At 40.8% G+C, this 21964-nt stretch overlaps 1 protein-coding gene across 7 annotated transcripts in view; it reads right to left on the bottom strand.

Annotated features, from left to right (window-relative positions):
- Positions 1–21964, bottom strand: part of LOC119973985 (echinoderm microtubule-associated protein-like 4) — a 403736-nt gene that overhangs the window by 84990 nt on the left and 296782 nt on the right. For all 7 annotated transcript variants that reach the window (XR_005462431.1, XM_038812765.1, XM_038812749.1 and 4 more), the window contains 4 exons: positions 14640–14763; positions 9749–9898; positions 6972–7041; positions 822–932 (listed from right to left, as the gene is read on the bottom strand). Coding sequence is in view for 6 of the 7 variants with exons in the window: in XM_038812765.1 (XP_038668693.1) it covers positions 822–932; positions 6972–7041; positions 9749–9898; positions 14640–14763 (455 nt within the window). In the remaining variant the exon portion in view is untranslated. The remainder of the gene's footprint in view (positions 1–821; positions 933–6971; positions 7042–9748; positions 9899–14639; positions 14764–21964) is intronic.

Here is a 21964-nt window from a genome sequence, read left to right as displayed (position 1 = left end):
AAAACCTTCTGAATTAGCTTACGCAATGCTATTTAATTTAAACTGGCTGCCAGGATGCTTGACATCAAAAGCACATGAATATTCACCAGTGTTTATCGGATCATTGCTAGGAGGAAGAACCTTGACTGAAAAAGGAAAACTTCATTAACCTCTCAACCAATTGTGGTGTTTCTATGTCCAAGGTCAAGATCAACTATGAAAGCACAAAGCCAGGATCAAACGTCTGGATCATTCAATGTAGTGCCTCCTAAATCATTGTGGGGCTCTTTTGGCGATTTCTCTTATGACTACATAAAGCTATTTCAGATAGGACATGATATTACACCTAACTGGGATATCTATGAATTTAGTGAAGCATTTTCCAATCTGCCTTTACAAGATAACAAAGGTCTGGATGAACTAAAAGAAAAATTGGATCAGTTTTAAACTTACAGCAACCTTTCCTGCACATCAAGTCTGCTCATGCTGAACAAATATTGTAAAGAATGCATCACTGGCAAAATATATAGTTTCAGATTTTCTCCTCAGAGTCAAAGTAACCAATACCTTCAAACACAGGCAAAGGCATGTTCATTCATCAAGAAAAATAATTATAATTTCCAAAGTGTTAGTTTCTGTAATAATAAATTGGACAGTCCCAGCTTTAGAATTTTGAGCTGGGGTCCATGAAAGAAACTTTGAGACCACTGTCAAGTTTTCTTTTCTAATCAGCAAATATTCAAAACAAAAATAGTTGAACCCCAGAAGCAATTGGCACTGGTAATACAAATGTAAAAAGACTGCAATAAATCGCTTAAGAGAAATTTTGCATTCATACTTACAGCTTTCGAAAAGGCCAATGAACCAACTCCTCGTTCAAAAGTTCCAAGACCAATTATCTGTAGTGTCGCTAGGCTAACTGAATCCCACACTCGCACATGGGGCTGTAGAGGCTGAATTGAAATAATTATAATGCTTAAATTTTGACCAAAAGAGAATTGTGAACAATTGCTGATTTAATGCAAATATATTTTCCATAGTCAAGTTAAATCATGCTACTAAGGTGTTAAGCAAAATTCATAACTTTTTTCATGGAATTTATGTCATGAAATATAAATGATACCTTAAAAATGTAAGATTATTTTCAAATGTATAAGCTAAAATATCATATTGCTCCCCTAATAACTCAGCAAATTGATTCAGCTAAACCGCAGGTCAAGTTCCTGAATGCTGTGCAGCAACCCAGTTGGGAGTGCTTACAAGGCAAGAATATAATCAAGTTTGGTAAATGTCTACTGCAACTGAACAGCAAAATAACACTCTTAACCAAGGCTCCAAACAAGAATTATAAATGATAGGGAAAGGAAGGTAGGAAACTTGACAGGAACTGCATAAGGAGAGATGGAATTGAAAGCTGAAGAAAATTAGCATCAAAATGTAACATGAGAAAGGAGATCCATGATTAAAATAATGGGATACATTCAAAACCTTATTAAACAGAGAGTTGCAGTTATTTATCAAAGTGACATGTACCCAAGTACGACTACATTTGAAAGTCAAGTCAGAGGTCAGTATTGGAGCATTGCCATAAATAATTTCAAACTAATTTACACACTAGAAATATGAAGCTAGAGGAGTGTAATGTTAGGAGTATGGCAAGTCCATGGAGAAGTTGAGACCGAGGATGAGTTTACATTTAAAATGGTGGGAAACAGAGTTAGTAAAGTCAGGCATAATGGGGCAATTCAGGCGACGTATGAGCAACCATGTTTACCAAAAGTTAGTGTTAGTAGCGAATGGATGATCGGAGGTCAGAAAGAAGGAAATCGGAGCCAACTAACTGAATTTCTGTGGCCAAGGGGGCTGATGCAAGGTCAGAGGTGGCTGATGTTGAGTGGATAGAAATATTAAATTCCTAGAATGTTGTTGACAGCGGCAGGGACACAGTACATAATAGATACAGAAAGCAGTCAGCACTGCTCTCCCGGTTATAGGAAAGAAAATAAAATAATTAATCCCAAACCCCTCCGTTCCCAAACTGCTGGTTCCATCCAAGCCTCTCTGCCCCTTACAGGATAACAACAATTCTTACTTCTATGCAGAAGCTGAAAAAATGGGAAAGAAAAGTTTTCATTAATTTTTTCAGAGATTTCTTTAGAATTTGGAGGAACCTGTATGGCTGGTACTGCAATTGCCCAGAAAATCCATGGACAAAGCCTTGTGAATGACTGGCTTCTTAAATAGCTCCATCAGCCACTGCCGTTCGGAAATGAATTAAACTCAGTCCAAGAAAGTTTTACAGCCGAAGGTAATTTAATTTCAATTTACTGTTGGGTTGTACTAGTTTTTCATTCCTGCATCCACAATATGACTGAACCAGTCTTACATGCAAAACTAAAAAAAGTAAACTGTTTGGACTCGATTATCCAGCAGGTGATCATAGTGATTTGGCAGATAATAGAGGTTATACTTTAAAAATGGGAGCATCATCGAATCTTGGTTGCATTCATGGTGTAATGAACTCCAATTAAGCTTTATTGGTTGGCCAATTGGAGTATTAGCTCCCTCAATGATAGCTCATTGAGGGGCCCATATAAGCACCTGTGTAGGCTTTGTGAGCCAGTCTTAAGTTGACTGGACTGCGAGCAGCACTGTTTGGAGCTGCTCCTGTAATATCGTTATTGTAAATAAATATTGGTGTGGTGACGGAACTCCTGCCTCCCGTGGATTACTACAGTGGCGACGAGCTAAACTAAGAATTTTGCGAAGACCAGCTGCCGCACTCGGAGGGTAAGCCTTGCCATTTTAAAAATGCCGTTTTTTGGGAGGTTAGAGGAATTCGACCCGGCTATTGAGGACTGGTCCCAATATGTGGAGAGAATGTGTTACTTCTTCCGGGCCAATGATATACTGGCGGACGAAAGGAGATGGCTTATCCTGCTGTCGGCGTGCGGACCATCAGCTTTCGCCATAATACGTAGTCCGACTTATCCCGATGCGCCGAACACGAAAACTTTCCAAGAATTAACGGAATTGGTGAAAGAGCACTACGACCCAAAACCACCCCTCATTTTGCGTAGGTACAGATTCTACACAGCGAAGCGGGAAGACAGGGAGTCAGTCACGAATTTCTTGACCCACCGGAGAAGGCTGGCGGACGAATGTGAGTTTGGCCCGACGCTAAATGAAATGCTTCGGGACCGGTTAGTGTGTGGTATAAACAACCTCAAACGCCTGTTGGCGGAAACGGAGCTAGACTGCAGGCAAGCTTTACAGCTCGCACTGTCCTTAGAAAAGGCAGCAAGTGGGGCGCAGGAACTACAGGGCACGCCAATGGAGGTAGATACCTGTGAGAGGGACTACCACAATGGGTCCTGCTACCAGATAGCCGCTCTCAGGAAAAGCCTGAGGAATAGAGGGAAAAAGGAAAAGCCCAGAACTGCCCCCAAGTCTGCCAGGACTAACTGGAGACAGAGGGAATTACCGGCTGAGGCTCCCCCAACAGAGAAGGACCATTTCTAGCACCAGACAGAGTGGGGTAACAACAAAAGAAACCCCAGGAGGAGGTGGCAAAAAAGGAATATCAGGTGGGGACGCAGGGAAGTACACAACCTAGACTCCCCATCCTCCTCCGAAGGGGAACAATTATAATATTGCAACGAAGAAAGCAGAACCCATTAAGATTACCCCACGGGTGAACGGTAGGCCAACAATAATGGAAATAGACACGGGTGCGGCCGTATCAGTAATGGGAGTGGCAGCATTTAGAAAAATCAAAGATGGACTCCAGCCACTAACCCTAACAAAAACATCAACGAAACTTAAAACCTACACGGGGGAACCCCTGGAAGTTCTAGGCATGACTCATGTACCTGTGGAATATGAGAAACAATTGCTCAGATGACCGTTGACGATAGTAGAGGGCTCCGGACCGAGCTTAATTGGACGAAACTGGCTGAAAGATCTAAAATTAGATTGGATGAAAATTTTCCAGAGTGGAAGCGGGCAGTTGAATGGAGTACTCCAAAAATACCTGGAGGTCTTCCAGGAAGGTTTGGGGGAAATCATAGGCGCCAAAGCAACTTTGCACGTGGACCCAGAAGCCCTTCTGAAATTTTGTAAGGCCAGGCTGGTACCTTTTGCATTAAGGAAGAAAGTAGATGACGAAATAGAAAGGTTACGGCGCAACGGCAATATCAGACCAGTACAGTTCTCGGAATGGGCAGCGCCGGTGGTACCAATTTTGAAGCCAGATGGCTCGATACGTCTCTGTGGAGATTTCAAACAGACGGTAAACAAATACGCACTGCTGGACAAATACCCAATCCCGAAAATAAACGACCTATATGCCAAATTGGCAGGTGGGCTTTTGTTCATGAAACTGGACATGAGCCACGCCTACCTGCAGTTAAAACTGGACAAGGACTCCCAGACGTTCGCTACGATCAACACCCTGAAGGGCCTTTTCGTTATACTATGCTACCTTTCGGAGTGTCATCAGCCTGCGCTATATTCTGAAGGGACTACCGCAGGTGGCAATTGATTTGGACGATGCCTTAATCACGGGTAGGACAAACAGGGAACACTTAAGGAACCTGGAGGAAGTGCTCAGGCGTTTCGCAAAGGCAGGCGTACGGCTAAAAAGGGAAAAATGTGTTTCTGGCCCCACAAGTGACGTACCTGGGATATAAAGTAGACGAGTCAGGCTTACACCCATTAGAAGACAGAGTAAGGGCAATGAAAGAAGCCCCAGCTCTCACCACGGTCCAGGAGTTACGATCATTTCTAGGGTTGGTAACCTATTATGCTAAATTTATTGAAAATATGGCGTTCATCCTAGAACCCCTCCACCAGCTACTAAAAAAGGGGCAAGAATGGAAATGGTCCGCCTGCCAAAACCGAGCATTTAGGGACATTAAGGAACAGCTGACATCCGAAAATGTCCTAGAGCATTATGACCCAAGGAAGGAGTTGGTGGTCACTTGTGATGCATCCCCCTACGGGGTAGGAGCCGTCTTAGCCCATAGTGGAAGGAATGGGGAAGAACGGCCAATAGCCTATGCTTCGAGGACCTTGGCGATGGCGGAGAGGAAGTACGCCCAAATCGAGAAGGAAGGACTGGCGGTGATATTCGGAGTAAAAGAATTTCAGCAGTATCTGTACTGGCGGAAATTCACCATAGTGACGGACCATAAGCCGTTATTAGGGTTATTAAAAGAAGATAAGTCAATATCCCCGATTGCATCAGCTAGAATCCAACGCTGGGCGTTGCTACTGGCGGTGTATAGATACGTTCTGGAGCACAGACCGGGAACGCAAGTAGCAAATGCAGATGCTTTGAGCAGACTTCCCCTCCCGGACACTCCGCCGCAAATACCAAAAGTAGAGGAGACAGTAATGACTCTAAATTTTTTGGACACCCTACCAGTAGACGCACAACATATTCGGTTGTGGACGCAAAAAGACCCAGTTTTAGCCAAGATGAAGCATTTACTGCTAACAGGGGAACTGGAAAGACCAGTGGAGCCCCAGATGCACCCATACTGGAGCAGAAGGGACCAAATAACCGTAGAAGACGGTATCCTATTATGGGGAGCCCGGGTAATAGTCCCAGCTCAGGGCCGTCAGGCAATCTTAACCGAGTTACATCATGGACGCCCAGGGGTGTCTAAAATGAAGATGCTAGCTCGAAGCTACATTTGGTGTCCAGGTTTGGACACAGACATAGCAGCCTTGGTACGTCGGTGTCAGGAGTGCCAACAGGGGCAAAGAGTGCGACCAGCGGCACCATTACACCCGTGGGAATGGCCAGGCAGACCGTGGACCCGCCGACATATTGACCACGCCTGGCCCTTTCATGGGCTCAATGTTTTTGGTGATAGTGGACGCCCACTCCAAATGGTTGGGCGTCCACCGGGTAAACGTGGCAAGCACAGCATTGACAATTGAAAAGCTCAGGGCGTCATTTGCAACACATGGACTTCCGGAGGTATTGATGTCGGACAACGGAACGGCATTCACAAGTGGGGAATTTGGAAAATTCCTGAAGGAAAACGGAGTCCTTCACATCAAAACGGCCCCTTACCATCCAGTGACCAACGGCCTGGCAGAGAGAGCGGTCCAGACACTTAAAGCGTGACTCAAGAAGCAGCCGGCAGCACCAATGGACACAAAGCTCTCCTGCTGGCTGTTTGATTACAGGACCACACCGCATTCCACAACGGACATACCGCCAGCTGAACTCTTAATGGGAAGGCGGCTGCGAACGAGGCTGAGTCTCCTTTTCCCAAATTTAACGGGGAAAGTGGAGAAACAACAGGAGGCCCAACGCAGGGGGCATGATAATAGTCGGCAGCAGAGACATTTCCAGGTGGGGGCACCGGTTTGGGTCAAGAATTATGGGAATGGACCAACGTGGGTCAAAGGCACGGTAGAGTCCCAAAGAGGGCCCATATCCTATGAGGTTTCAATAGGAGGTAAGGTGCTGAAGAAACACCTAGAACAAATAAGGGCAGCGGAACCACACCTGGAGGCAGGCGAAGCAGGACCGCCTCAAGCTGGGATAGCCTAGACGGAAAGGATACCCACACCCCAGCCCCGAGCAATTTCTCCAGACCCCGTCATCCAGTCATCAGAGTTGGAGATGGACACGTTCGACGAGGTCGCCGCAACACCTCTCCCCAAGGAGGAGGAAGAACAACTTCCAAGTGGGGGGGGGGGTGTAATGAACTCCAGTTAGCTTTATTGGTTGGCCAATTGGAGTATGAGCTCCCTCAATGATAGCTCATTGAGGGGCTCATATAAGCACCTGTGTAGGCTTTGTGAGCCAGTCTTAAGTTGACTGGACTGCTAGCAGCACTGTTTGGCGCTGCTCCTGTAATATTATTATTGTAAATAAATATTGATGTGGTGACGGAACTCCTGCCTCCCGTGGATTACTACACATGGTTTGGCATTTTGTACATTTAGAAAAAAAGTATTCTTGTACTTACTCTTCCATCTTTATCGACACCAGCTATCTGTCCTGTCGCAATCTTGATTTTATCTGGATGAACTGCAAGGCTGCAATAAATTGATCAAAACCATATTAAACATCTTAAACATACTCTGCACACACATAGTCCCTTTTTCATTTGATAGCACATACAATCATATAATATGCTGAGGTACAGTCCTTTCTGGGTGGATACAACTGCAGATTTCGGCTCCAGCTGATGTGTGAATTCCAGTAGTTAAATTGTCACTCCTGAGTGTATCAAAGTCAATCAAACAAAATGCCTCAAGCAAAGTTCCATTTTACTTGAAACCAAATCTATTCCACAGGTTTCTGCTGATCCCTTGAAAAATACTAATTTACTTGCAAGTCAATCTGACAATGAGAAGATAATCATTGTGATTAAACGGCTAGTGCTTCTAGCTGGAATTGTCTGCCATTTCCAACTGTTTTTCTAATTTCACATTCCCTTGGTATGCATTTCCAGCAACAGTATTCATGTTGCCACCAGCTGCCAACTGGAGCTACAAGTACAGTGCTCAGCCCAAGCATTCGCAAAATATGAAAAATAAAAGTCCTTGTGGTTTCAGAGACATGTTTATTTGGATTAAAAAAGACCGGCCTATTCCTGTTGCATCAATCTTCAAAACAGGGGACTAAGCAATAGATCTTTAGTATTTTACCGCTTTTTAATTTTTACCCTCCTGCCTGATTTATAATCTACGCATATTATGTTAGTCATCCGCAATCCTCATATCGCCATGCAATCTTATGCTGCTCTCCGATTGATGAGACTGGGTTTAAATGAGGCATGCCCATTAAAATTGATCAAGTCTCATTTTGCCATGGTCAGTTGGAAGTAAATTTGCTAAATTTTCTACCAGAGTGAGGGGAAACAAATGGCTGCTGGAAGTGCTTTGTGAAAAATTGGTGACCAGAGGCATAAAGTGAAAAGTTTACAAAGTCATAAACAATATGGTGATAGTGTGACGGGCAGGGATAGAAGGTAGGATGGTGCCCCCCTTTTCACTGACCGCAGATAGATGTGTTTTAACCCTTTGCAAATTGTATCCTGAAAAACAGACAACATACAGGTTTTCTCATAAATTTTAAACAAAGGAAGAACAAATCTTTATTTCTGAACACCCAAATGTATTCACAACATCACTCACACACACGTACACAGATATGGACACAAACAGGTAAGGGTAATTTTTAAAGAGTGGCATGTAATTAGATTTATAAAAAGTCAGAAAATTCACTCTTATACTCTAATCTCTTGAGATGGCAGCCTGAAACATTACAGGCCCGATGATCCAAGTTTGGTTCACTGAAGAAATGGAGATTAGAAGTTCCCTACAACGAATTCAGTGCATGTAGCATTTCTGGCATCACTCCAGTTGAAGCGCAGTCCAACCTCTGTAGTGAAGAAAATCAGTAGGTGAAAGGCTATTTTAGGCAGGGTCCTTCCTTTGTTGGGCTGGATCTATTCTTCTGAATCTCCTCGACTCCCAGACTGACTGTGGTTGCTCTCAAAAGGTGTGTTAATAAATGTTCCTGTTCATAATCTGCTTTCTGCCAGGTGATCATTTTATCTGTTTTTTTACATTGTCCACACAAATGGTCTCTGACAATTAGAGCATTGACACACAAGAGTTTGAGTTTCAGCCATTTGCATCTCCTGGTGATAGAATTGGTTTCTCTTCACACCCATTCTGTGAAATTCCATTCCACAGCCAAGATATTTGTACAACCATTGTGAACTAGTTTCTCCAGGTATTTGGTCAATGGCAGCCATTATATCCACAGAAAACAATCCGTTGTATTTTAATGCCTTCTCAATGGAATGTTCCAAAAGTTGATTGCATTTTAATGCCTGTCCAGACAAGCATGCTATCTTCCAACCTTGTATGCTTGCACATATATGGGCAGAAAATAAAGAAAACACCTGATCTCACAATTCCATCTTGTTTCAAAGCAGATTACTTTTAAGAACAAAATGGAAAATGGACAAATTTTCCATGAATCCACGAATATAACTATGTGGGCGTGCCAATAGTAATTTCTAAAACGTTGACACAAACATGCGATCACGAAACTCAGGTTGTGCTGATGGAAAATATACATCTGCACATGATTTTTAAAAGATACATAAATATTATATAAGCTATTATTAGTATTGTTATATGCATCACATTTTAAAAAATCAGAACATTTAACTCTTCAAAAAGCTACAATATGGGTGGCACGGTGGTGCAGTGGTTAGTACTGCTGCTTCTCGCTGCCAAGGACCAGGATTCGATCCCGGCCCCGGATCACCCTCCGTGTGGAGTTGCACATTCTTCCCGTGAATGTGTGGGTCTCACCCCCACAACCCAGATGTGCAGGTTAGGTGGATTGGCCGCACTAAATTGTCCCTTAATTGGAAACATTTTTAAAAAGCTGCAATACATGTAGGAGCCAATCAGTTGAAAGATGTGCCCATTACTAGAAGCAGAAACCCCAGCTGCAAAATATTTTTTTCTTTTCCCATGATTCAATACAGCATGGGAGGCTTTGCATTTATTTTGTGAAGTTTTCAAATAGCTCAATGACAAGTACAAACTCAAAGAATCAAAAGTGGTCCAGATTTTGTGGTTAGTGAAAAAATGGCGTTTACTGGTCATTATGGTTACAGTACCCACATAATTTCTACTGATATTTGCAGTACTCTCACACAAAGGTTATTTTTGTAAACAAACTTCTGGTAATAATTATAATGGAAAATAAGCTTACCATTTAACACAATCAGTGTGCCCTAGATAGTGTCTTTGAGTCCTCTCCTCTACGTTGTACAACACCACAACAGATGCTATAAAATAGATAATTTCTCCAGTTGGGAGGAGGTAGATATTAGAACGACAATCCCTTCCTCGATAGCCATATCTATTTCCTCTTAGTCAAGGCCATATTAAACAAAAATATATTTATTGCATATTGAATTTTGTACTTAATGGCTTAACAAGTTTATCCAGTGAACAGTTGATTTGAATAGACCTGGATACCAGCCTGATACGTCTCCAGTGGTATAAGCCTTCTTAGGTTGTGGAGTGAATAATCAGCAAGGATTCCTCCTCCTGAACACCTCCAGCAAATCTTGCTGAGAGAAAGTGAGCTTGGGAGTATATTTCAGACAAAAAGAGTTTGGTTTCAACTGAAATGCTCCTTGAAGTTGAATAGCTGAAAGCGCACATCATGAAGAAACACAGTGGAATTATGTTCATTTAGGAAGGTATTAAAAGGTGCAAACGTCTTTCCACAAGGAATAAATAATTTTAGGAGGAAAAGAGAAAAAAAGACTAAAGTAAAGTGAACGATAAAAGAAGAAATATTTTTCACTGCATTCATTAAAAAGTAATAATTACCCACATGACGAGCATTAGCACTTTAAGCCCAAATGTAAGCTCTTTCATACAAAAATTTGCTTTTTAGAGGTTTCCAGTATCAACCATAAAATCAGTTAGATGTTGGAACTAGTGGTTCTCAGAATCAATTAAACTAATTAGAGGGCAAAATTGGTGCCGGTTAGAACCAATGAGTTGTTATTTCTCCCACTCTTTGCTGCGTGCAAACATTTGCCAGGAAATTACGTTTGACTGACAGTTTCTGCAAGGCAATTGTAGGTGTATATATTCAGTGTTTGCACCCAAAAAAAGGTTATTAGAAAGCATAGCAACTATTTTACATATACAAAGTTGATAAGATTGTTGTTTTTACCTTGTTAATTTAGGGTAAAATGTAACAGCGAAGGATGTCACGTAACCTCTTCTGAATCCTGTTCGACAACTTGATTGCTATGGGGACGGTGAGGCCCAGATTGACTTACTGGGAAGAAGGTGCAAGATGTTCACAGCTGTAGATAATGGCAAGGACATCTGTGATGACACTAGGTAGATTATTAGTCCCCAAGTCTCCTCGGGAGGTGTTAGGAATCTCAGGGTTTATAAATGGTCATAATTTAAAGTCTATTTAATTTCAAGACAGATTGGAGTTGGGCGTCTAAACAACAGCTAATCAATATTTCTGCATGGATACAAGGCCCATGTGATTCACAGTGCCATGGAGATGGGTTTTGAGATGAGACGAGCCCAGGGCAAGCCTTTGCAGTAGTACCGGGCTACAGGGCTTTTCTTAAGATTTCCTTTAATCTCACAGATAGGTCAAACTACAAGAATCTATGAGAGATTGAGCAAAGAGATGGAGCCAGCTAGCTTCTATTGTTCACCATGCAGAATGCGGGTGAGAGCTTGCACTCATATTGAAAAGGCCAAGTGCTTGAGAACTTAACTAAGGCTGGAACATTCACCTAGCTTTAGCTAGAGGAAAGAACCTGCAAGGTAACCCACACTGTGAAAATCTGTTTGGGGATTAAAAGCTATTTGGCTGGAAAAGAAAAAAGGAAGCAAGCCAATGGAGTTGACAATAGCTTTGGACTGGTTCCTTGAGAATGAAGTGTTCATTTAGGAGATAGAGTAACCATGGGGAGAGATTTTCAATCATTTAAAAGGGGCATTTTAATTGTAGATAAGAATATATGTTGCCAATTGAATAGTGCTTAGACAATGGTGCTTTTAGTTTGTTTATGACAGAAGTCTTAGAACTCAAAATCTTGTGTGATTCTTCCAGTCAGTCAATGGAAATTTAAGTATCCTTTCAAAAGTTATTATTCTCCAGGGGAATTTAATAATTACTAAAATGCAGTTTTTAAAACATCATATTTCCTCAAAAATATTTTTAAGGCACGTAGCACTGTAATTTTATATGAAGGGTACTTGTATACTAGTTGCAGTCATTTTCTGAATAAAGGAAGATATTTCCTGAATAATTATTAAATACCCTTATGGCTATTTAGACTTACCAAATACCTTCATTGTCTTCCCTCATCAACTCCAGCTTAATATCCCCTCCTCCACTCTCTATTCGGCTAACTGTAGTCCTGTGGCTTTTATCCATTCTTTCCCCAGCATTGATAATAGTCTTCAGCTGCTTCGGCACTTCTCCTGAGAACCCTGACACTATGCCTCTTCACTTGTTCCATTTGCCTCTCACTTTTATAAACCTTTTCAAACTCAATCTTTTTGACCCAGCATTTGGTCACCCAAATGCTGCAGTATCTGTTGGATGGAAAATTTATCAAATAGGCAGATCCCACATTATATCATATGACCCCACCACTCAATTCACCGTTTCCAAGACTGTCACCAACTCATCTCCTCTGGCCTCCAACCACATAACTCCCCTGAGTCCAAACAACCCACTTCTATCTTATTCCAAAGTTCCACAAACAAGAATGGCCTGGTACAGCCACCATTTCAGCCTATTCTTATTCACAGACTGATTTCTCCCATCTCAATTTTTGTCCCGTCTCTTCCCATCTGCAACCACAACTCTTTCAACGTCCTCCACCACTTAACAGCTGCCGGTTACCAGACCTTAACCGTCACCATTTCATTATGGGCATACAATCTCTACAATCCTTCCCACACTATGATGGTTTGAGGGTTCTCCATTTCCTCCTTGAACAGCGAGCCATCTAATCCTGTTCACCACGACCTGTCTTTGTCTGGCCGAATTGGTTCTCACATTGAAAAACTCCTTTGGCTCCACTCACTTACTCAGAATGATATTACAACAGGAACCCTTATACTTGTCTGTAGGTGGGATATGTGGAAGATTCTTAATTTCAATACTATTCAGGGCCCCTCACTTTTTACGGTCCATTAATTACTGTATCGGTGTGCTTTACTACTCTTGCCCTGAACTGGAAAGTTTAACAAAGAATGCCTCCACTCTCCATCCTTCCCTCACCTTCACACGGTGCACCTCTGACTCTTCCCCGTCTCCTCTGTCCCCATTTCCGGGGTCAGGTCTTTGACCAATATCCATTATAAGGCCATGAACTTTCAAAGCTGCCTTGACTACACTTCATCACTTGACATTTCCGACAGGGGCAATGTACAATTCTTCCAATTTCTCCTATGCATCATTCTGACAGTGCAAAGTCGCAGACGAACTCCTAATATGTGTTTCTTTTTTCTCAACTGAGAACTCCCCACTTCTTGTTTGACAGGACACTCAACCATGGTCATTTGATTTCTCACACTTTTGCTTAGTCCTTCCCTCTGCCAAACCACAACAGAGATATTCTTTGTGCTCAGCTTTTGCCCCACCAGTCTCCAAACTCCTCGTATCATCCTTCCCATCCCCACCTGAATGCCACTGCCAAATATATCTTCCCTTTCTCACCCCTTCACCATTCCAAAGAGACTGTTCCCTTCACAACAACCTGACATCCTGCCCACACCTCAGTTAGACCACAATGTCTTCGCATCCCACAGCATCTTTCCATGCACATGTAGGAGATACAATACTTACCCTTTTACCACCTCTCTTCTCATCACCTAAACTTTCAAACGCTCCTTTTAAGGTTAAACAGACTTATCACACTTTCTTTAATTTAGCATACTCGACTCGCTGCTCACAATGTGTCTCCTCTCCAAAGGAGAGACTACACAGTGACTGCTTTGCAGAACATCTCCATTCATACATGAATTGAAGCTTCCAGTCACCATTCATTTTAATTCTCCATTCCATTCCCACTCTGACGTCTTTTTCTCCGCCGCCTGCACTGTTTCACTGAAGCTCCCATAACCTCGAGGAACAGCACTATGTCTTTCAACATTCTTCTGGATTCAGCATTGAGTTCAACAATTTTAGATCATTACTTCTGTTCCCATTTTGTTTTGTCCTTTTTGCTTTTGTTTTTGGATGGCAGATGTTGAGAGTGATTCTGCTTTCCCATTTACACTTACTCCAGACACACTTTTGTTTATTTTCTTGTCCAATTATCACCACTCTTGCCTCACCATCATTGCTTTGTCATATAGTCTGTGTCTTCCACCCTCTCAGGTTTTTTTTTGTTCTATCCTCCCCTTTCCTGGTTTCAAACCTGTCAATTCTTTAGCTTTTCAGTTCTATTGAAAAATGAATGACGTGAAATGTTTAAGTTTGGATTACTCTCCACAGGTGCCTTCAGATCTGAATACTTTCAGCATTTTGTGCTTAAAGTCTGATATCGAGCATCTGCAGCATTTTACTTTTCTATTAGTTCATGTTGTACAGTTGAGTATGCTTTTATCAGCACAATGGACCAAATTACCCCTATCTGTGCCGCATTATCCTGTGATCCTCAATAGGTGTACTATTTGATCCAGATACGCGTCAATCTTTCAGCTGAAAACCTGGAATATAAATCCAAGGACAAAGATGTCTCATCAGCTATTACAGTTACCCTGAGTGCAGAATTTGATTTTAATATATTCTGACTGTTCCATGAGCTGCAATGGCCATACAAAACAGAGTAAGTGGAGTCTGGGAGCTTTATAGAGAGTAAATGCTTGAAAACGGGAGAAAGGCAGTCAGTTGAGTCCACAGTAAACAGAAGAAAGGGAGAGGGTTCTGAACAGGTGAATTTATTTCCTTCAATAAGCTAAGATATCACCACACTGACTTATGACTACGACAGCTTTCACCTCACTTAGGTATCTAAATTTCTAGTCTGGCATACAAGTATACGCAATGTATTCATGTCATTTTAAAATGATTTCCAACAAACGGACAAGGATACACCCACTCCAGCTTCAGCTTCTCAGAAGACAGTTCTGACTTCATTTCATCATAATTTGTTACATCAGAAGGAATGTACATTGTGATCGGACGTCCACGCATGAACATCTTGATCATATCTCCCTCTGTTCAAAAGAAAAACAAACTTCTGTTAGCTTTAAAACTATTCAATTCTTTTGCAATTGGACAAGGTAGTTTTTCGTGCCACAAGCATTGCAAAGTATGCCCTTTTACAGTAAAAAGCAGTTAGGCATTTGAAGTTGTTGCAATAAAATTGTTAAATCTTGGGTCATGACGTTTGAAACTTTTTATCTGTTGCACCATTTTGTCAAGATCAAATCTCGAGAAGTATTTTCCCCATTGCAAAATGCTTTTGAGTTATGTTAATATATAAATGAGAAATATCAGTTTATACCAATGAATGATCTTCTAATGATTTCTGACAACACAACCGATGTTTTTCTGGTTTCCTAATTTCATCTTTTGAAAATTAAAGCTACAATCCCCAAGGTTATTTCAGGAGTTCTATCATTATTTATTATGTTGCAAAACTAGGCATAAAAATTGGATAACAATGTCATTGAATTTGTGGCCATAATGTTATATGGAGAGACTAAGCAATTATATGCTACGGTTAACCACAGAAATTTCTGAGCTATTGATTTAAATTGCGCAAGTTGAACCAAAATATCTGGTTTGCAGATAGACTAGTTAAAGGCAGGGATAAGTCAATAAGAGAAGTCCAGAGTGAGGGTGTTGTTGGTTGAAGGCACGCCTGCCAATGGTGGTGCGAAGGAAGTGAGTGATGTACAAGTAGCCATTCAGTTAGAGGAATGCAAAGCTCTCAAAGGATTGTCATGATGGGAGTATATTGCAGAAATAGGGAGGGGTGAAGTTATGGTGGGGTCTAAACATGAGGACGAGAATTTATCAATAAAAGTAAACTGATGTGCTGGTGCAGGACGAGCCAATGTATGTCAATGAGAGCAGCGGTGAAGGGGATGAACAAGACTTGGTGCAAATTTGGATACAGAGATGCACGATGGTGCTGAGGGTGAAGTGGACAGTCTTTACGATGAAGTGAAAGTTTATCACATTGGTAAATAGGACACCAAGGTTGCAAACATTATTGTTCAGCCTGGGCCAGGGAATGGAGTTTGCGATGGGGCTCAAAGACAATGGCATTGATCTTCCACCTTCTAAATATTTAATAAATGGACAAAATTTCAGCTCAACCAGAACTGAATGCCACGCAAAACATCTGAGAAAGGCAGTGGTGAAATAGTGTGACATGTCATTATGTGAAACCGGATATTGTACGTTATGAGGGACAGCATGTAGTTCTAAAAAATTACTTCACAGTGTCACTGGCAAGGCCAGCATTTGTTATCAATCCTTAATTGCCCTTGGAATCAGTGGTTTACTAAGCCATTTCAGAGGGCAGTTAAAAGTCAAATACAAATCTACGGGTTTGGAGTCACACTTAGGCCAGATTGGGAAAGAGTGACAGATTTCCTTTCCTAAAGGGCAACAATGAATGATAGATGAAATGATCAGCATCACTGCGACTAGCTTTATATTCCAGATTTCTTAACTGAATTTAAATTCCACAGTGCTGGGATTTGAACTCATGTCCCTGGGCCTCTTGCTTACGAACCATCTCCCCTAGTAGTTAGGAAATTGAGGCGAGGCTGCAGGGGGGTGGGGTTCGGTGGCTGGGTGGCAGCAGCTGGACTACATTCTTCTGCTTTCTGGCACTCTAAAGGTAATGGCGTAGGGAGGAAACTATTGCAAGAGATTTACCTGTTTTGATTGGAGATCAAGAATGGAACAAGGAATTTTTTTTTTTTTTTTTAAATCGGAAATGAACTGTTAAGCACGTTTTATTTGGTCTTTAATTGAAATCTATGCACAGACTCTGTTCTGACTATGTCATCTACTCCTGCACTGGTACCAAATCAGCAGTAATCGCCCTTACAGAAATCTAGCTCCAGAATATATGAATAGAAAATAAATCTCCAAGAATGTAAAACGCAGGGCATACTTGGGGGTTTGAGCTAAGAATGAGCTTTCAAGCTTTACTGTACATTTATTAATTTAATTTGGATTATATAAACCTACCCCATATCCTGTCATGACCCAAGGAGATCTCGATTTCACATGTAATCTGCATGTATTCAGCCAAGCCATTTGGATATTAATGTCAACATTAAATTAAGCAAGCACCATGCAAGTAGAAAGTGAAGTGAGGGAATCATGGTCAGAAATACAAAACAATGCCTCTACACAACCCATCTTTTTCATCCAATTCATCCATCAGTAATACTGCTCATTTAATAGATTTAGCACACTTGTACACTGTAGACTCTAAGCGTAGGTTTACAAGAGACAGAATTAGAGGGGGAAAGAGAATTTATAGAAAATAAAAAGTTGGTATATCACATCAAATTGCACAGGAACATTGTTTTAAATGTTAATATTAATTTAATTTGATTTGATAAACACAAAGCAGAGGTTTGCTTTACTGAGTTGCAAACTGTTGAATTTGGACAGTAATTACATTTATGTGTTGATTTTTTAAAAAATCCTGTTATTTAACTGAACAAAAAAATGCTTAAAATTCAGAACAATCAATGAAAATTAATTTAAAAAACAGTTCAACTTTTAATGTGTTTTGGATGATTAACTGATTTGGAAATTCTAATGTGTATATATATATATATATATATATACACACATATATATATATATATATATATATATATTTTATATAAAATATATTTGTACATCAGTGTAATTTCAGTATTGTAAGAAAGGTATTTTCTTAATAGCTCAGTGGATAAGAAGTCCTGAGTATTCAAAGGGTGTTCATGTGACTCCACAAGTCATGCTACAGCATTTCATTATATTATTTAAATAGGATATTGTTAAAACTAATTTGATTATTACTTTAAGAGGAGTCCTTCAAAGCTCACCAAATCACAATTTAGACTGATTTACAGATTATGTAAAGAAACAGGGCAACAAACCTGGTTTCACTGATATCAAACACTGCCATTTATAATTGTGCTAGTTAACTTGTATGAAAATTGGAGATCTCAAACTAATTTTATTACAAATTTTTGGAATTTTAGGATATAAGTAAGTAGCATCTAGAATAATTTTAAATATCATGATTTGTTCTTGTATGCCTTTTTACATTGTGTCAAAATCAACCTTTAAATGCTGGTGATATTCAGGCCAACTATGCACTTTAAATTTAAAATTCTACAGACATGGCATTAGAAAATAAAAATACAGGGTATTTTACAAAACAAACTGCACCAGGCTGAATGTTCAATGACTACGGGCAATCAAGATTAGAAGTCAATCACTGGGATGCAGTATTATTGTTGGTTCAACAAATATTCCCACAATAAATGTTCCAGCTGTTTTTCAAGCAGGTTCTTTTAGGTCCATTATTTAGCTATTCATGACCCAATATAAATATTCAACATATAAATGTTATTTGTACTTGAAAATTGCAAAAGGGATCCAACAATTGGCAATAGGATTCCTATTTATATATGCAAGCAGCTTCTCCTGATTTCAAGCCAGAGACACAGATTTGCATGAAACTGCTACAGAAAGAAACTGATGACAAAACAAGCTAGACCACCCAGCATCCAACCATGCAATAAAACGCCAAAGGCACAACCTGCCCAGGTGACTCTGTAAAGTCCTCTTCACTAATATCTGGGGAGTTGTGGCAAAACTGGAGAGTTGTCCCATAGCTTGACAATCATAATCACCAAACTTACAGCCAACATCCCAGACTTCTCCATTCACGTCCCTGGGTTTGGCCCTTCCTATCAGAAGGCCAAACCCACTAGAAGTGGCGCCACAGTGTACAGAGTCAGGAGGAAGTGAACCTGGGAGTCCTCAATATTTATTCTGGACACCATGAGGAAAGAAACATCCTGTTCATTATGACCAATTGCCTTCTCTCAACTGATGAATCAGCACTCTGCCATATGAAGCACTAACCAAGCTGGTCGATTTCAATGTATACCATCTACAAGATTGGACAGCACCTTCCGAACCTACAACTGCTATCATCACTACCACCTTCTCAAAGACAATTAGCGATGGGCAATAATGCTTAACCAGTGTTGCCCACATCCTGTGAATGATTTTAAAAAATGTTAAATTCCTGACAGACATACATGCCAGACTGGGTGTGCGGTTGTGCGAAAACCAACAAGAGGAGAAAAAAATGAAATAACCTCCCCCACACTAATACGCCTGTTGCAGATGCATTTGTCCATTTAGTAGTGACCACCACAAGTCCTTGTAGAGATAAAGTCTCATCTTCACACTAAGGACACAGTGTCCTCTACATGGAGAGGTCAAACACAAACTGGGTGACGGTTTTGCAGACTTCGCTCAGTCTGCAAGTTGGACCCCAATTTTGGTTGCCTGCCATTTTAAATCTCCACCTTGCTCTCAAGATGGCATCTCTGTCCTCTTTCAATTCGGCACTTTACGGTCTTCTCTGCTCAACAATGAGTTCAACATTTTCATTCCATAATCTCTGCTCCCCCATTTTGCCCTGATGAGTGCAAATCAAAAATATTGCCGAAAAGAGATACAAGTTCTGCACTTCCAAGCGACTATTTTTAGCATTTTCTGTTTTAGTTTCAGATTCCCAGCATCGTATTTTCTTTTTGTCTACATCTCACATAGGAGTTCTGAATAATACTGGGCACGATAAAGGACTTTTATTAACTCAACAAGCATAAACCTCACTCAAACATTTAAGAGGATATTGTTATATAATTTGGCAGTTACTTCAGCACTGTGGTTAATTATAAGTTTCTGTTTTGTTTAGACAATAACATTGTATTAATAATTGCAATACGATTCCCTTCATTCTCATTTCCAAATGACAACAATGCATAATATAATCAATGGGGATGGCAATGCGGATTTACTTGCTGGCTGTACTTGGGCATCATCAGCCTACAATAAGGAGAACCAAGGTCTAACGAGTACTGAATGCACACTACACTTGATACAAGTGTCCAGAAGCTCTCAAAGCATTCAGAGCCTGTACACAAACTTAGGCACTCAAAATCTTTTAAGTATGTGTCAAGCTGGAACTGCACACTATTCAGTGCCCACATAAACTGGCAATACAAATGCTTTTTGTTCTTAAAGGGGTTCATCCATTAGCAGTTACGGTGAGTATTTGTTGCTTATTTTTCCATCCATACGTGTTCCTATTAAATTGTGTAGCTGCTTTGCCAGAAAGAAAACTATAGTCAACATTTTAAGTCTGTGTTCAATCTGTTAGGTCAGATGATTTCCTCAGGGATATTTCATACAGAGTTGCCTCCAGGCATCTGTCGCTCGGCACTCCTATGAATTTGCAGGTTTTGGAGGAGAAGGCGGCATGCAAGTTTGCATTCAGATGCATAATTAGGGCTCATCCTTGTTCCAACTTTGCTTATTATGCTGAGTCATCGTTACACATGCCCAGATACCTGCATGCAAACATTACAGCTTGATTTTAATGTGAGGCTATAATTAGGAGAGTCAACCTTGCCCTGGCTTGCCAACGTCAAGCTAAGGCTAACTTCTGGACCACATTTAATTTAAAAAAAAACATTCACATGTAAGGCCAACATATGTTCCTTATCCCCAAGTAGACCAATCATTCTTGCCTGCACCTAGTATTAATCATAACAAGTCATTATCTGGAGGTTGAATGTATGGGCCAAGAGGCATCTCCATCAAACTGCAGGAAAAAGAGTGGGAGAGAAGAGATATCTATGTTCCAGAGATTCCCGCTCTCGATCAGGAGATGATTGAGGTGGACCCAGATACCAAGGAGATGCTGAAGCTACTGGACTTTGGCAACTTGTCCAATCTGCAGGCATCACAGACATTGGTACGAATGGCCTTCAGGTCTCCAAGAATCTAAAATTATTTGTACTACAATGTCCCATCATTAAACAGACAAAAGCAAAAAAAGAAAAAGACCACAAATGGAGACCTACAGGAAAGGCCCACTGCAGTCAGTTAAGTGCGAGGGAGAGGCAAGGACAGGCTATTGCAGTAGGAGAGGGAAGGTTTCTTTGTGGGAGAGAGGTTAAAATGAAGATGTATTATTTCCAAAAGAGACTATCACAAAACATTACACACTCTTGTACCTATGCCTAGCAAACAAGATGGCTCATCGGTAGCTGTCAGAGTATTAGCAGAATGAACAGAAAGCAGTTCCACTCTAAAAAGACTGATCCATAACCAAGGAATAAGCAATGGCACCATGGCAATTTTCTTGATTCAATTTATGCCAATGTACAGTTCCAACATTATTAGACAAGTCCGAAAAATTAAATGAGTGGTTGACGGGGATCCAGACTTTCTATTGCAATCATTAAGCTGCGAATCCCGTTGGAGACACAGATATAATATGGTGTGGGCAGCACAGTGGCGCAGTGGTTAGCACTGCTGCCCCACAGCACCAAGGACACACGTTCCATCCCGGCCCTGGGTCAATGTCCGCATGGAGTTTTCACATTCTCCCCGTGTCTGCATGGGTCTCACCCCCACAACCCAAAGATGTGCAGTGCAGGGTAGGTGCATTGGCGACGCTAAATTGCCCCCTTAATTGGAAAAAAAAAATAACTGGATCCTCTAACTTTATTTAAAAAAAGATATAAAATCGTACAGACCAACCATTAATATCCTTTATTATCTGTTTTATTAAGTGTGCATGTGCCTGTTCGTTTGAGTGTGTGTGTGTTTGTTTCCTGAGGAAATTCAGCTCTTGGAAGTATAATCCTTGAAAAACATGATGGTCCACCAGTCCAACAATATGGTTCAAAGCACAAGTACCCTCATTGAAATCAACTAAACAAAAACTGACTTGGCACAAGAAGAAACTGGGAGAAACTTTAGCTGAAAAATAATATCCTACTGGACAGCTCTAGCAACGCCCTGCTCTGCGGAATTTGCCTTTATTTTTTTGAAGCAGTGAACGTAGTGTTTAAAAACGTTTGCATTCTAAATACTTCAAATTTGCACTAAGCATTCAGACAATCCAAAACAGAGATGATTCAGTTTCCTCAATAGTTGATAGTGTTGATAATGCCTGCACCTTCTTCAATCAAATGCTTTACATCTGTTTTTCATCTTCAAAATTCCCACCAAGAATAATTTAAAGTAATTTTAATCAGGTTTAAAACAAATGGTGAAACAACACTTTAAATTAACTTTACAAGTTTAACAACAAATATACAATTTACACATTCAATCAATCCTCTTTGCCACTATCACAGA

Source organism: Scyliorhinus canicula, chromosome 1 (assembly GCF_902713615.1).
Source record: "Scyliorhinus canicula chromosome 1, sScyCan1.1, whole genome shotgun sequence".
In the NCBI taxonomy this organism is placed as follows: Eukaryota; Metazoa; Chordata; class Chondrichthyes; order Carcharhiniformes; family Scyliorhinidae; genus Scyliorhinus; species Scyliorhinus canicula.
Note: the sequence above shows the minus strand (reverse complement) of the source record. Positions and strands in the feature narration are given on the sequence as shown.